This window comes from Buteo buteo, chromosome 4, assembly GCF_964188355.1.
Source record: "Buteo buteo chromosome 4, bButBut1.hap1.1, whole genome shotgun sequence".
In the NCBI taxonomy this organism is placed as follows: Eukaryota; Metazoa; Chordata; class Aves; order Accipitriformes; family Accipitridae; genus Buteo; species Buteo buteo.
Window position 1 is genome coordinate 33,263,910 of NC_134174.1, and position 14,916 is coordinate 33,278,825.

General features: G+C 48.6%; 1 protein-coding gene across 2 annotated transcripts in view; it reads right to left on the minus strand.

Moving 5' to 3' along the window:
* Positions 1-14,916, minus strand: part of PRKG1 (protein kinase cGMP-dependent 1) — a 525,032-nt gene that overhangs the window by 478,370 nt on the left and 31,746 nt on the right. Inside the window, exon 1 of one of the 2 annotated variants that reach the window (XM_075025449.1) lies at positions 11,959-12,354. The exons of the other annotated variant lie outside the window; for it this stretch is intronic. Within the exon in view, the coding sequence (XP_074881550.1) occupies positions 11,959-12,269 (311 nt within the window). The 5' untranslated portion in view covers positions 12,270-12,354. Of the gene's footprint in view, positions 1-11,958; positions 12,355-14,916 lie in introns of those variants that run through there. 2 annotated transcript variants of the gene reach the window in all.

Sequence of the window (14,916 nt, forward strand, 5' to 3'; positions counted from 1 at the left end):
CAAATAAAAAAAAATTTAAAAAACCTACCTGTTCTGTCTGTGCAAGAGTAATGCCACAAAATCAAAAAGCTGAGATTTGCTTGATGATGTCCCTTCTGGACTTACTTTGCCTACCTAAATAACAGTAACGGTCATCCTTGTACAAAGTCCAAAGGAAAAAAAAAGTTGGAGATTTAAGAGGGAAGTGATAATTTGTTCCTAGTCATGGACAACACATGCTCTTGAAGTACCTGCCACGATGGCTGATGAGAAAATAACAACACTTGCAAAGCAGAAGGTTGAGCAGCTGCTTTCTGCACGACAGGAGCAGAGGTCAGGTCTGCCATCACACAGAGCCAAATGTCATTTTCCCCAGTGCCTAATCCCTAACAAACAGCAGTGGCACACATAACATACCTGCATTCACAATTACTGCCTGATGCGCTCTGGTATTCAGGCTTGCCATGCCTGCAGAAAACACTCCTTGATGGTGCATGCCCTCCTGCAGGCATATTAATAAATCTAGCAAATGAATGGAGGGAAATAAGACAGATAGTTAGCGTTCCCTTGGGACTCCTCTAATGAAAGACTGCTGGGCCACAATACAATATCCACCCCACAACAGATCACTGTGCTGCTGCCAAAAAAAGGCCACATGAGCTCTTCCTGCCAAGGCAAGCTGCGACTCTAAGATACCTTGTCAGAGTCAGTTAAAAAGCAGCAAAATAAGAGAGTTGCACCACCTGTGTCCCTTCTCCAAGCAGAAGCATCGCGAAACTTCAATTACCTTCCCGCAGCAACAAGTCTAATTTCAAGTGGCGAGTCAGAGGCTGTGTCTTCCTTTGAGCAATACCCTGAACCAAGGTAACATCAAGTAAAACCAGAGTATCTGCCTTACTTAATTTCTCCCAACGTACTCATTATCATGGTATCTGAGTACATCTGTGTTTGGGTATACTGCTAATAGAGAAAAGCCATCGCCTCTCCACGCTTCATTTCTCTCCTGTGCCTCGCAGAGCTAGGCTTCTACTGGGAAAACAGAAAGCAATCAAGCATCTCATGAGTCGGAGATGTGTTCTCCCCTTTGTACAATTGCTGTGTTAACAGGATTTAAATGTGCAAAGAAGTGTAAGGAAAAAAACTTTTATATATATATATATATTTATATACACACACACACACACTCCAACTAGTTTTTAAATACCTAGCAAGTTCAGGTAAATAGCACCATACGAGCTCTCAGTCACAAGTTATGCATGAAGGTATATACACACACATTTCTAAGATTTAGCCCACTCTTTTGTCTGTACACTCCCCACCAGCAGAGACGTTGCTGTTATTTGGTCCACAGGCAGCACTGTAATAAGGTCAAGTAATAATAAATGCTAAAACGCAGCCTCCTGGAGCTGGAGCAGCACTTCATCAAGCAGCACACAAAGACATATTGAGTCACTGCAGGATGACACTCAGCCATCGCACGGCGTGCGCCATGATGTTTTGTCAATACAACTCAAAGCCATTACCACTAAACACCCCAACACCAGATGCTCTCTTGCTTTGTGTCCTTTTTGGAGCCAGTTCTTTAGGGCAGGGGACACGTATTATCTGTCTTTCGACTGAGCTGAGCAAGGTGCAGGCAGCCGATGTGATAGAATTGCTGTTTGCCCGTAACAGGAGGCCCAGGGGACGTCACATCTTATCAGTCACAAGTCGACTGATTTTATACAAACTGGCACCCTAGAAAAGCTGGATTGTCAGGAAAATCAAGACTCCCATGGTATCTTGTGCTACAGCCACTGGAGGCTCTCTGCATCCTGATGTATAGAGGAAACAAGGCAGGTTTTTTAGGGAGATGTAAAGTCTGGACCCTATCAGATGGGACAGCTTTGTAGAAGGAAGAGCTTTGGGGTTAAGAGGGAAGAGAAGGGCAAGCATCCATAGGAAGAGAGAAGAACCTTGGGCAGAAGAAGGAGGAGCAGGAACCAGAGACCCAGGGAATTACAAAGGCTCAGAAGAGAAGGGAGAAGAGGATGGTGAGGCCTTTCCTGGGAAGAGCAGTCTGCCCTGCCATGGTGGGCAGAAAAGACAGTGGCATGAAGGCAGAGGGCTCTGGGAACACAATGCCAAAGCACATGCCACAAAGGGGACAGAGAAGACATGCAGAGGACCCCAGCGGGAACCTGGAAGTGGAAATGAAGGGAACAAATGCAATGAATTCAGCCCACAGCAACTGCAAATCACAATACTCCCTCACTGTACAGTCCCACCTTGCAGATTCGTATCCAGCTGCAGGTCACTGCAGAAAACTGGAAAGGAAGCATCATTACCTTTCCCCTCCGCAGCCCCCTCTTCCACAATGCTTGAACGCTCAGTTTTTCCTCCCTCAATTCTTAAAGCAGGAAGAGAGAGCAAAGAAACCCTACTGCCTCCTTTGCCTCTTCCAGCCTCTTCCCCAAGTCCTTGCTGCCGTTCGCTCCACACCTCTCTGCAGCCTCCGGAGCAGGATCCAGCTGCCTAGTCAAAGACAGTGGAAGTGAGCTGCTGTTACTGCAGCTGTGGTCTCGATGACAGCTATGTCCAACAGCCCTGCTGAAGACTGCGTGTCATTTATCAGGTGCCCAAATAATTTCGCCGTTTCATTCATTAAATATATATATCAAACTACAAAACGCAGTAGCTGCCTAAAGTTGTGTATCTCCTCTGCGTGATCAAGTTTAGCCACCGTTAAATCTCATGTGTAACCCCTTAGAGGTTTTCACTAATTTAAGCAATACTGAAACTTCAAGGCAAAGAGGTGGACACTAACTCCACTGCGTACATATTTCCAACTCGGAAAGACAAGTGCCAGATCTTCCATTTCACCTAAAGGAAGTTCTCAGGTTTTTAAGAGTCACGATTTTCAAAGCATCTCTATAGCTACTAAGTCAGCTGTTGTTTCCAACAAGCATAAACCTATAGCTGAATGCCAGTATTTGCATCACATTTCCTTTATCTACACCTTCGTTAAGTGCTTGTCTATTGCCTTGATGTGCTGTTGCCTGAGTCATATGGCAATTGATTTCTTCTATTCATCAGAAATGTTACCCACCAAGAAAGTTATTTTGCTCATTTAGCCTGTGGACTACAAGAGCACCAATGAATTCCCCTCACCCGGTGGATCTCTGCACACAATTGACATCAAACAGGCAGTTTAAAGAGTAACAAGCACTGACAGATCCCAGGGACCCACTTACACTGGGAGCAGGGAGCAATGGCTTTAGATTTTCATCACATCCATGTCACCAGTTATTCACTCCTTTGCTCCTGAATCTGAATGATACTCTGTGGCTGCTAAACTGCAGAAGCCAACAGCACTTCAACATTCCCAGAGCCCAACTGATACCTGAAAACATTCCATATACCCCACCGATATTAAAGCATGATTGTTTTCTATCCTAATAAAATCCATCTCATAGTATATTTGTGTTAATGCAATACTCCCATACATGTGGATAAGTACATATGTGCACATACACAATTGTCATTATATATATTTCTCTTGAACCTGAGATACCACATTTAACACAAAGTATGCATATATTTACAAGACTCAAGTTTCATTTTCAGTCAACCTAGACAGCTACATTACGGTTTCTCCTATTTGTTCAGCTCACCCACAATCACCACCTCACAGAATACTAAATAAGTGAACAAAATGAGCTGGCCTGGCTGGATAGTTTTTTAATCCACTTCAAGCCCACGTCACAGAGCCAGTCCACAGCTTTCCTGACACAGTTTGTGTGTTTAACAGGAAACACCTCCAATAAATATGCTCACAAACCAAATGAAAAAAGGGAATTTGGGAGAAAGAAACACAGTTCCAGGCAGGAAAAGCATTGCAGTATGATGAGGGACTTTTTTTCAGTGATATCCTACTTCAAGATTGCTGCTAACAAACAAGCACCAAGTACAGTCCAAATATCCCAATCCTTTGCAATTTTGAAGTCTGGGAGCCCATTTTCTACTTTGAAACCAGGCACCAGTGTTCAACTTTGGCTATACGTGCTCAGGCACTAGTTTCCAAGGAAACCAGTGACTGCATGAGCACTGCAAAATGCAAGTCCTGTACTCGCTGTTTCACAAGTACGCTGTAGCTATCCCCGTGACACAAACCCTTTCAGTCAGGTGCTTTACCACTGTTTCTAAAAGACCTTAATACCATTTCAGACGTTTAGGATGTCAGTATACACAGTACATATCCAAGCAACGTGCACACTTGCAACCAAACCACTTTCTGCAGATGTTGAGAGAAGAAGAACGGAATTACTTGCATTGTTTAAGGCTCCAATGTAGCAAACACTTCTGTTTTTTCCTGTTCTATCAGTCCTTCAAAACAAAGACAAGCTACACAAAACGTGAATGTCAGGGACTTCTCTGCCTGCACGTACCCCTTAGAAGTGGTGAAACAACAGATGAAAAACACTTATACAAGTATTTATCCTTTAGCCTGCTACAAATGCAAGTATTTTGGCACCATGAAAGCCAAAAGAGAAGCAATACCAGCAGCACAGGCAGTAAGGAGTATCATTTATGACAAGTGGCATTTAAACCACCACCATCTCCACTTCAAAAAGCACAGCTCTCCAGGACGCCCTACCTTAAGGTAAGGTTCATATTGACTGACTTCTGAAATCTTAGCATCCCACTATCTATCCCAAGCAGAGTAACCAAAGGAGTAGGTACATATCAAGTCACAGTGTCCTTTTTAACTCTCTAAAGGAGCAATTTTTCCCCCTCGACTCCTATTTTGCACCTGGTGGTCAGTGAGACAGTGTTTAGTAAAGGCATAGAGTCCACTTGCCTTCCCAGTGAGTCTGCAACAGAGGTTGCTGCGAGCAGCTTTCTAGTGTAAATTTGGTGCTACTACATACATTTTTGCTCAGTATCAGTGCTCTGATCGGCGGGCGGGGGGGGTTGATTCATTTCAGACATGTAAGATGCCTGCTGTGTTTAGGAACACAGGCTACTAAAGCTCAGGACTACTTTCACAGAGAGTCTGAAAGACATGGTCTGGGACCTCGTTTTCTGTTGATGTACTTTACTTTAAAACTATCCACCTACAGCATTCACCCAGTAATACAGGTAAGAGGAAAAAAGTGAATTCTTTAGAAAATGATTTTATGGAGATGTATTACAATTAAAGAAAATAGTTTCTATGTTAATGACCGCCTTCATTTAAGTGCTATTAGCTTGCTTAAAACTAATTTACTTGCTGAATAGTTTTGTTCTGCATATAACCACCATAAAGATTTCAATATAGTTTCTGAACAGAACTACTTCGCTTTAAAACAGTGTACACTAAACCCCTAAAATTAATATCCGAAAGCAGCAGAAATTTAGAGAAGTATGTCTTGCTTATTGCCACTAAGCAGAACTAAAAATAATTGAAACTGCAGCAATGTATAATCTTGCTGTCACTCATCAAAGCAAGAATCAGAGAGAAAATGACAAAACAAGTACGTGGCTTTAATAGCTTTGTCCGGTTAATTGTTTTTTACCTTCCTTTGAGTAACACACCTCTGGTCCTTAGAGTTTACATTCAGCATAAACATTACCTGACTAAGCAAGTGTACTTCAGAGATGACCCAGAACACTACTTGACAATAGAGAAAAACCTTTGTCCTCTGCATAACAACTAAATACAATAGTTATTCCTTACCACCACTAGCAACCAAAGCCTCAGAAGGCTGAATTATACAAAGAAAGAGCCAAACTACCAGCAATCTCAGGCTTGCCACTTCACAACGCATTAAGCAGCACAGACTCCACGGCGTGAGTCATACGTGTGCCTCTTGCGTAAAGGAAAGCCCCATCCACCACCACCATCACTGCTAAGCCAGACCTGTCAAAACAGAGTAAAATAACATTTGACTGACTTGCATTCCTCACTATCCTTGACACTGTGCATGTTAAAACTTCTGTCAGGAAGCGTATCATCCTTCACAATAAAACCTCATCCCTGCGAAGAGCAAGGAGGCTCTGCTCTCAGCCCTTCTGCGCAAACAGAAGTGAAGCAAGTTGGGTGTTTGGGGAGTCAAAAGAGGAGACGGCTCACAAGGCAACTCTGCCAAGCTGCCTTGGCCAGCCGTAGAGATGAGACAACTTTAGGACTGGGCTGCTGGGTAGGCAACAAGTCCTACATATCTGGATTCAGCAGCACTCGCTACAGGAGCAGGCTGTCCTTCACAGCATCCGAGAGCTTGTCCGTGCAAATCAGCCAGCTGAAGCCAAACACAAAAACCATGATGGGGTTTGAGTGGCACCACACAAAAACCATGATGGGGTTTGAGTGGCACCACACTGCTAGAACGGCAGGAGAAAAGTTGGTCTGCCCCTTTGACAGCCGCCGAGACAAGTGGAAAGCCAGTCAGCGGAGCCTAAGGGAGATCATTCCCCAAGGCAACGCTCTTGGCCACGTCTCATACTGTTGGGCACAGCGTCCTTTCTCACAAACCTCCCACCAGTGGAGAGACACTGCCCCATCACCACTCGACACATATCAGCAAAGTCCTAACCCCCTAAATCCTGCATACCAAAAAACCCCACTGACATCAATGGGTGTCAGCGTTTAATCAAGAATTAGCAGATCTTTCCAGGCGTGTAAATTATTTTTCAGAACAATGTCAAACTACATTCAGATGGATTCAACATTATATCGCATAGCACATAAAAGCAACCACAGCAGTTAATTACTCTCAAACAAATGATAAATGCATTTAAATTGGTCGCTGGACACATCATACTGAATTACATCTTGATACCGAAAAAAAAATTTAAGGATGCACCACTACATCTATCGCTGCTGACTGCTTTTGATATGGTGTTTTCTGGAGCATGACACCAAAACCAGAAAGTAACAGGACTTAAGAGGCCACCATCCCTCGTCTGATTTCACAGCTCCTGTCCCATATTTCAGGAAGCAATCACTGCGGGAGGGTGTCTCAGTTCCTGATTACAGGTCCCTCAGTCATCTCAACCAGCAGTTTCTAGTAGTTAAATTATGTTGCAACCATCCTCCAAATTATTTTAGAAAGAGGAAAGCATGGGGTTTAAGAAAAGAGGTGGGGGGTTTTGGTCATTTTGAGTTTTTTAGAACTATAGTTTGAACATTTTAATTAATGATCGGCTGCTGGGTATCACAGCATACATACCATTTACAAATACCAGCACATAATTTTATGCACTCTAAATATGAAATATTTCATATATTTCTGGAAGTTTTATTACTATTATGAGCACATAAAAATATGCCTCTAGTCCACAGAAGATGTGCACATTTGCCTTCAAAGAACCAATTTAGCTGTTGAAGGGATTTTGTTAAATCTCTTGTATGTATGTTGTGCTTTCCCTAAGGCTATACAACCAAGTATTTTTTTTATTTTTTTTAACCAGAACTTTTAAATACGACTCACAGGCTGCTCCTCCCCACAAAAACGAATCTCTGGCTTTTTGGCAGATTCCCCAACTTTACATTCAAAGCATTCCTAAGTCTGTTAACTCACAAAAACAAGTCATTTTTCACCTCACTCAACATTTTCTATAAATGACACAGCATTTTGCCATTATCTCAGTTAACGGCAGGACATACACCACCTCTGATGTGAGAAGTTCAGGCCATATACATTTCTTCATGCTCACGAGCTCTCCGCTTTGTTTTACACTCTGCTTCTACTTTTTTTCCCCCTTCTGGAAAACAAAACATGCTGCTTACAGTCTTCCAAAAAAGCATACAGCTGTTGCCAATCACCAAACAAAACAGCCTTCTAAAATTGAAGTCCTGGGTATTTTCCCGTGGCAAGCACAACATAACAAAAGGAAAGAGACGAGAGTTACAGCTTCCTAGTTAAAAAGGCTATTATTTGGTCTGCAGCTCTGTAAAATCTTAATTGGACTAACAGTTGGTACGAACTCGGTCTCACAGTATTCTTTTCATGCTGACAGGCTGTTAGCAGCCACGATATATCCTGCAAGAGGTCAAAGGTGTGGAAAAACAAACAGAGCAGCAATTTTAGAAGATGAAGAGAAGATAAGGATTTGTCACGACATTTTTCTACCATGGAAAACGATGCAGCTTTCTCCACAGTCTGTGCCCACTTACTCCAGTCACTTCTTGCAAGTTATTTCCTTTGGGGGGAGAAAGAAAAAGGTGCTTATTTTAGAAAACTGGCTTCTAGTTACTTGAATACAAAGTCTGATGAAGATGCCAATGCCTGACTTCTCTCACTGGTCTCATAACTTGGAAGAAAATGGCAGGATGCGTCTCTGCACAGATTTTAGCTATAAACTCCTCATGTGAACCCACCAAGTCCCATTTCACATTAAAAAAAAAAAAAAAGGAAGTTTAGATGCAAAATAAGCCCAAGCCTGCAACAGCAACTAAAACTCCTAACGCTCTGGAACAGGTATTTTTTTCAACTACGTGCATCTTAAATGGTGGGGTTCGCGTGCAAAGTTAAGATCTTGCGGAAAATTTAATGGCATTTTTTCCATATGAGGCAATTAAATTCAATTTCACACTTAAAAGCCATTTGGAGTTTAACCATTTTATAACCCAGAATCTTCTACGTGTAATCACAGCAGCTTCCACAGACACTTAACCACAGAGTCAGACCCACAGGTATCAGAAGTCTACCATTGCCCTCATGATCACTCCTCCTCCTTTCTAACAGACTTGCTACTACTACTGATCCTACCAATCTCCGCCCGCCTTAGGTGCTCTACCAGATCAGGAGAGACCCAGCACCACTTAACTGCAAAAAACCCACAGTCTACCAAACAGCTGAAGGTTTTCGGTGTGTCCTCTTGGTGCTCCTACTTCTGTATAATGCTGGAAAACAGGCTGATACTTTGGTGGCTTGTCAGAACCAAAGGTTGGAAGAGTCACTGAGGTTTGGCACGAATGGGGCAAAAAAGTCAACCCTTCTTTGTGTATTTCGGTAGTTCCCGTTCTGCTTCCAGGTCCTCTCCACCTTAACCTCCAGTACCACCACAAAAGGTTATCTTGAACATCAAAATGTCATCAAGATCGTGTCACGTTTGATTAATCAAGACAAGGACCTCCCCGCAACTACACACAAGCACTATGTAAGCCATGTTTGCAACTGCACGTAGAAAAGCATAAGAAAAATCAAAATCTAGGTATTAATGATCCCAAATAAACTAAACCAGTTGTGCTTTCTCACTCAGTCTCCCAGGTACATCCACCACTAACAGAGCAGGCGATCTGGACTGTATTTTAATCATGAGAACTACAGATAAGCAAAATACACAGCTCATGTTTTCCTTTGCTTAGGTAGCCGAATCTTCTTTTCCACTGGGATGCTCAAATTAAAAGTACTCATCAGTGCAGTTACGGATTTAGGCAAGCACCCAAAATGACCGTCTATCACCAGAAGACATCATGTCGCCTCAGTAAGTGTCCATCCTTGGGCATGAGGCTTTGAGGGCTTCTCGTTACCATAACATGATGGCTCAAACAGAAGAGTGAACGCTTCTTAGAGCAATATGCGCTCCTGAAGCTGAGCATGTGTCTCCTTTCCACCTCTGTGATTAAGGTCTAAAGCTGCAAGTTGACTTAAATATTGTAGATAGTATTAAGAGTATTGACCACGGAAGGTCAATATGAAATACTCCCTCAGGCGGGTGGCATGTTACGCCCCATATGAGACTATGGCAAGGCACTTGTGCAATGAGCAATTAAAATTCAAGCTGGAAAACATTAATTCAAGGCTTCATTAGGCTTCCTACATATTTACGGCAGAGGCTCCAGGCTTGTTCTGCTGATACCTGAAGTGCTTCCCTAAGCTCTGGGGGGCTCGAGTCGCACTTCGGGGGCACCAGGGAGTAAACGCACGTACGGCCCTGACAGAAAAATAAGTATTTTTGGATGCGATACTCTGTCCCACAGCTTAACTGAGGAAATTAATGCCTCCGGGCTGCCTTACCCCACCTTAGCCGTTTACCAGCCACACCACAGCTTGCACTGACCCAGCGCTTGCGGGTGAGCCGCCCCCCTGACAGAGCCCAGTCTCCACTTTTGGGGTGGGTTTTGCTTGGGTTGGGGGGGTTGGTGGGGTTTTGGGGGTTGGGGTTTTTTTTTCTTTTGGTCCACCACAGTTTCTCCCCGCCGCCCTTTTGAATCCGGAGCCGCGGCCGTTCGCCTTAAAAGGGCAAAATATCTGTGGAGAAAACGGCGGCGGGAAGGGGGGGGGGGGGGGCGGGGCGGGAAGGGGGGGGGGGGGCGGAGCGGGAAGGCAGGCGAGCCGCCGCCGCCACACAGCGGCCGGGCCCGGCCGAGGGTCCTGAGGAGGCGGCGGCGCCGGCCCGCGGCGGTTGCCAGGAGACGGCGGGGCCCCGCCATGGCGGCGGGAAGGGCCAGCGGCACCGCCCGGGCCTCGGCCCCTGCCCGTAACCTAGCCTGAGGAGAAAGAGCGAGTCCCGGCGGCGGGCAAGGCAACTCCGGCTCTGACATCCCCAGGCAGGGCAATGGGGAGCACTTGAGCATCGTCCGTCGCGCCTGGCCCGGCCCCGGGGGTAAACCAGCACCCATGTGGGGCTGGTGAAGTCCCGCGCGGGGCTCCGGAGGGGCCTCGCTGGAGCAACGCAAGCGTCGAGAGGCCGAGGGGCCTAACAAGCGGCTGGGGATGGGGGGGGGTGACCTGCATCCCAAAGCCCACCCCAAACGAGAGCAACCCCCAACTACCAGGATGGCTCGAACGATTCTCCACGACCCCAGCGCTCCCGTTTAAATCGGCGAGGAAGATGTCAGCCGCAAAGGGGAAGGCGGATTTGCCCACCGACCGGCAGCAGCGACGGAGAGGTCGAGGCCCGGTTGCCACCAGCCGAGGGGCACGGCCCCGCAGCGGCAGGCGGGGGGGGGCGAGCCCCGGGCAGGCCCCTGCCGCCCTCCACTGTGCTTGCACATGAAGCCAGGCGCTTCGGCAGCGGATCATCTCTTTTTCTCCTCTTTCCCCCCCCCCCCCCCCTTAAGGAGTGCTGAACCAAATGCATCGCGATTTATTGGCTAGGAAAAGATACTAAGGGGAGGGAGTGATCCCGCTCCTGCGAGGTCTCCGTTTTCTCCATTAAATCGCTGTAATTCTCCCAGTCTGCGGCAAGTGTGAAACCCGGGCAGAGCATCTCCCGGGCGTGCTGGGAGCGGAGGTTCCCTGCAACTTTCCCATCCCGCCGCCCCGCCCGCACACCCTCCACCGGACCAGGACACTGCAACGAGTCCCTGCCACCCCCCCGACCCCCAAAACACCAGCACCCGCCGGGCAAGGGCGGCCAGGAGGCTGCTGGAGCCCCGGGCACTGCACCCCGCCAGGCTCCAAGTTTCCCTGCCCGCCCGGCTGTGAATCGCTCCCTGCAGGACGCCGCTCGTCCCCGGAGGGGAGAGACACCCCTCCCCGAGTTTCTCCCGTCCCCTCCCGCAGAGGTAAAACCTCCGAGACAGCGATGCGCTCCCGTTCAACCCGCCGGCAGCAGAGACTCCCCCGGCAGCAGCCCGCCCCTGCCCGAGCTCGCCGCCGTGCCTCCCCCGGCAGGATGGGGGGGGGGGTACCGGGTCCGAAAGTCGCCGCGCTCCCCCCCGCCCGCCCACCTCGGGGCTCACTCCTCACATCTCCCCCCCTCAAGCCCCCAAGCCCGGAGCTCGCAACTTTCCCACCCCGCGGGGCCACCCGGGAGGGTGCGGGGGTGGGCGGCACCCGGGGCGGCCGCGCTTCGGGGCTCGGCTCCGCGCCCCCCCCTTTCCCCGGTCCCTCCCCGGCGGACGGCAGCAGCGAGGACGGGGGACGGAGGGGAAGAGGCGTCCGGCGGCTGCTCCGCAGGCAGCGAGGGGAGAAGGCGGCGAGGGGGATGGAGAGACGAGGCACGGAGCGCTCCGCTCCCCCCCCACCCCGCGGGCGGTGGGTACCCGGGGGTGAACCCTGTGCTTACTGTGGGCTCTTGGGGTAGAAGGGGAGGGTGACGTGGCTGAGATCCTGGATGTCAAAGGCGGTGGGCTCGGCCGAGATCGCCTGCCGCTTGGTCCTCTGCTCCCCCTGCAAGGTGCCGGCGCTCTGCTGCTGCGCCTGCTGGGTGGCGGGCCGGATCACGGAGCGGTACTTGTCCAGCTCGTTCTGCAGCTTCTGGATCAGTTCGTCCTTCTGGTCCAACTCCAGCTCCAGCTCGTCGATGAGCGCATCCCGCTGCCGCAGCTCCTCGATCTTCTCCTGCAGCGCGTACTGTAAATCCCGCAAAGTGCCCATGGTCCTGCCGCCTCGCTCGCCCCTCGCCTCTCCCGGCAACTTTCCCCCCCGGGCCGCCCGCCGCCTCCCCGCACTTGGGCCAACTTCTCCTCCGCCGCCCCGGCCCGGCCCGGCGCGGCCCCGCTGCCCGCCGGGGCCCCGCCGCAGCCGGACCCCCGCCGCCGGCTTCTCCGGAGCCGGGTTGTTAGGGGCGATTTCGATCCGCCTGCGTCAGGCTAGGCTGGAGAGGGAGCGGGAGACACACACACACACACAGAGGAGGGGGAGGGAAGGCGGCGGGGAGGGAGGCAGGGGCGCCTGCGAGGATGCACATGCACTCCCCGCTCCCTCCTTCCCGGCCCCGCCGGCTCCCCGCACCGCCCACAGCCCCGCGGGGTCGCCCGGTGGGGGGATGCGGGGAGGGGGGCTGCGGGAGCCTGTGCCGAGCCCTCCCCGCCGCGGTCCTTTTGCAGGAGGAGGCCATCAAACAGGTCCCAACCCCGGGAGATGGCTGCGCAAACCTGCCCTCTCCGTCCCGCTTTCGGGGCGTCCCCTGGGCCTCTCCCTTCCCACCCTCTGCTCCAGTCAAGGGTGCTACTTTCTCCCGGCAGAACTTGCCCAGCTTACCTCCCGTTTACTCTTTTTTTTTTTTAATAGCCAATTTTTGTTCTCTTCACTGAGTTAAAGCACAAGCCAGTGCCTGGCATGGCTCCCCCTCAGTCTCAGCAAGCTTTGGGCTCCAAAAACCCAGATTTAAACGTGAATATCAGTCAAGTGTGTCCGCACTGGAAAAGCCTGGAGGCAGGGCATACGGAACTTAGAGCACTAAAAAAACCCTAACTTAAAATAGGGGAAATAGACTTTCTGTGTAGCCCCAATACCCACATGAAAGCACGAGCTAGTTTCTGCCGTAGCGAACACGGTAGGATTTTCCCAGTGTGCGAGCGCGACACCTCACGCACTAGGATCGTCTGCATGCCGACAAACCGCAACACGCCAGTTCTACCTATGGTGGTAGATAATGGTCCACGGGTCTGCAGCACAAAAATAACAAAATAAAATAAATGAGCCGCGTCGGCTGAGCCCTCGGTGCCAAATGGCTCTGTTTTCTTTTTTCTTGCCTGCGTTTGCCAGGCACAGAAGGGACAGCCGTGTACACCATGACAACACGGCTCCGGGGCTTGGCCCTCCAGGACAGAAAGAGGGATCTGTGGGCAAGAAAATAGCTGGTTTGGGGGTTTCCCAATAAGATTGAATAGTCTGGAGGAGCTGGGGGTAAAAAAACCCACAACCCAGCTAGGCACAGGCACCCTGCAAGAGCTTCTGCAGTGCTGGGGCACCGGCACGGTTTTGTGCTCCAGTGTTTTCAGGGCAGCAGAAGCAGCTACTTCAGTTCCCTCTCTGGGAGTTGGATTTGGGGAGATGAGAGGTAGGATGCAGCCATGGATACGTTTTTTGGAGGTGGGTGGTACCTACGTAGTTGTAGCTGCTGTTAGCATTCGGGCATTACCTGGAGATGAGACATATCCAGACAGAGACTGTGTTTACGGGATTGAGCTTTTTTGGTTGGGTTTGGTTTGGGATTTTTACCATTACATCCTGGTGCTTGTCTGAGTCCAAAGTTCCAACTTTCAACCTGCAGATGGTCTTTATAAGATAAATTTAAATAATAATAATTAAAAAAAAAAAAACAGATGAGGAATTACAACTGCTCCCTGCTTAATGCTCTTTGAAAGGGCCTGGCCTCTGTTCGTAAGCGTGAGGCTTTTTGCACGTTATTCAATGTATTTGATACCGCTTGCATTTTTTGAGATGCACGTGAAAAAAAAAATTGGGTTATGTAAACCGCTTCAGTTTTCAGTCCCCTTGATGCATGTGCCAAACACAAAAGCAAAGTCTTCTGGTTGATTTCACGGGTTGCCAACGCGCTTTAAGTTCAGACAGCATTTTTTACTGTATATTCCCTCCATTTCAGTCTTGCATAACTCACTAGGAACAAAAGTACAAATATCTTCTTAACATTTCCATTTTAAAGAAGTCTGGCATTAAATAGATGCACTCCTGCTGCCTACAAACTAGAAATCAATAATAAATAAAATATTTTAATAGCATTCAGCTGGCATGCTTAAAGTTTTACTGTTTTCCTCCCTACAGAAGCAGTACCAACTTCTGGACGAGGAAGAAGGTGATACGGTTAACTGAAGCCCACCAGGCTTCGAAAGAGTAACAGCCCTGGGGAGAAACTTGTGCATAATTTCTAGATGACAAGCGGTAAAGTCACAGTACTTGGTTTCTATTAGAGGTGCACAGCCTGGGACTGAGACAACAGTACCTAGATCAGAAAGGGTCCAGAGAAAACCATGAGAAATTATGGGAAATAAAACTGGCAAGAAATTTAGCTGAGTATATCTAGAGAAAATATTTATTTACAGGTAGGAAGCAGGTTTTCATAAGAGCTACGAGGTCTAAAGAAAGATTTTATGGTGCAGTTTTAGATTTGGGACTATCATCAACAGCTGTCAAGGCTGGTCTTCCCCAACTTAAGGATGAGGCCAAAGCAGCCCAAAGGCCTTCAAAACCTGACAGCCAAGTTCTGCCACAGGCAGGCAGCCAGCAGTTGCCTATTTTTGGCTATTCATGCTCTCCCAAAGAAACCATCGGGCGAGTG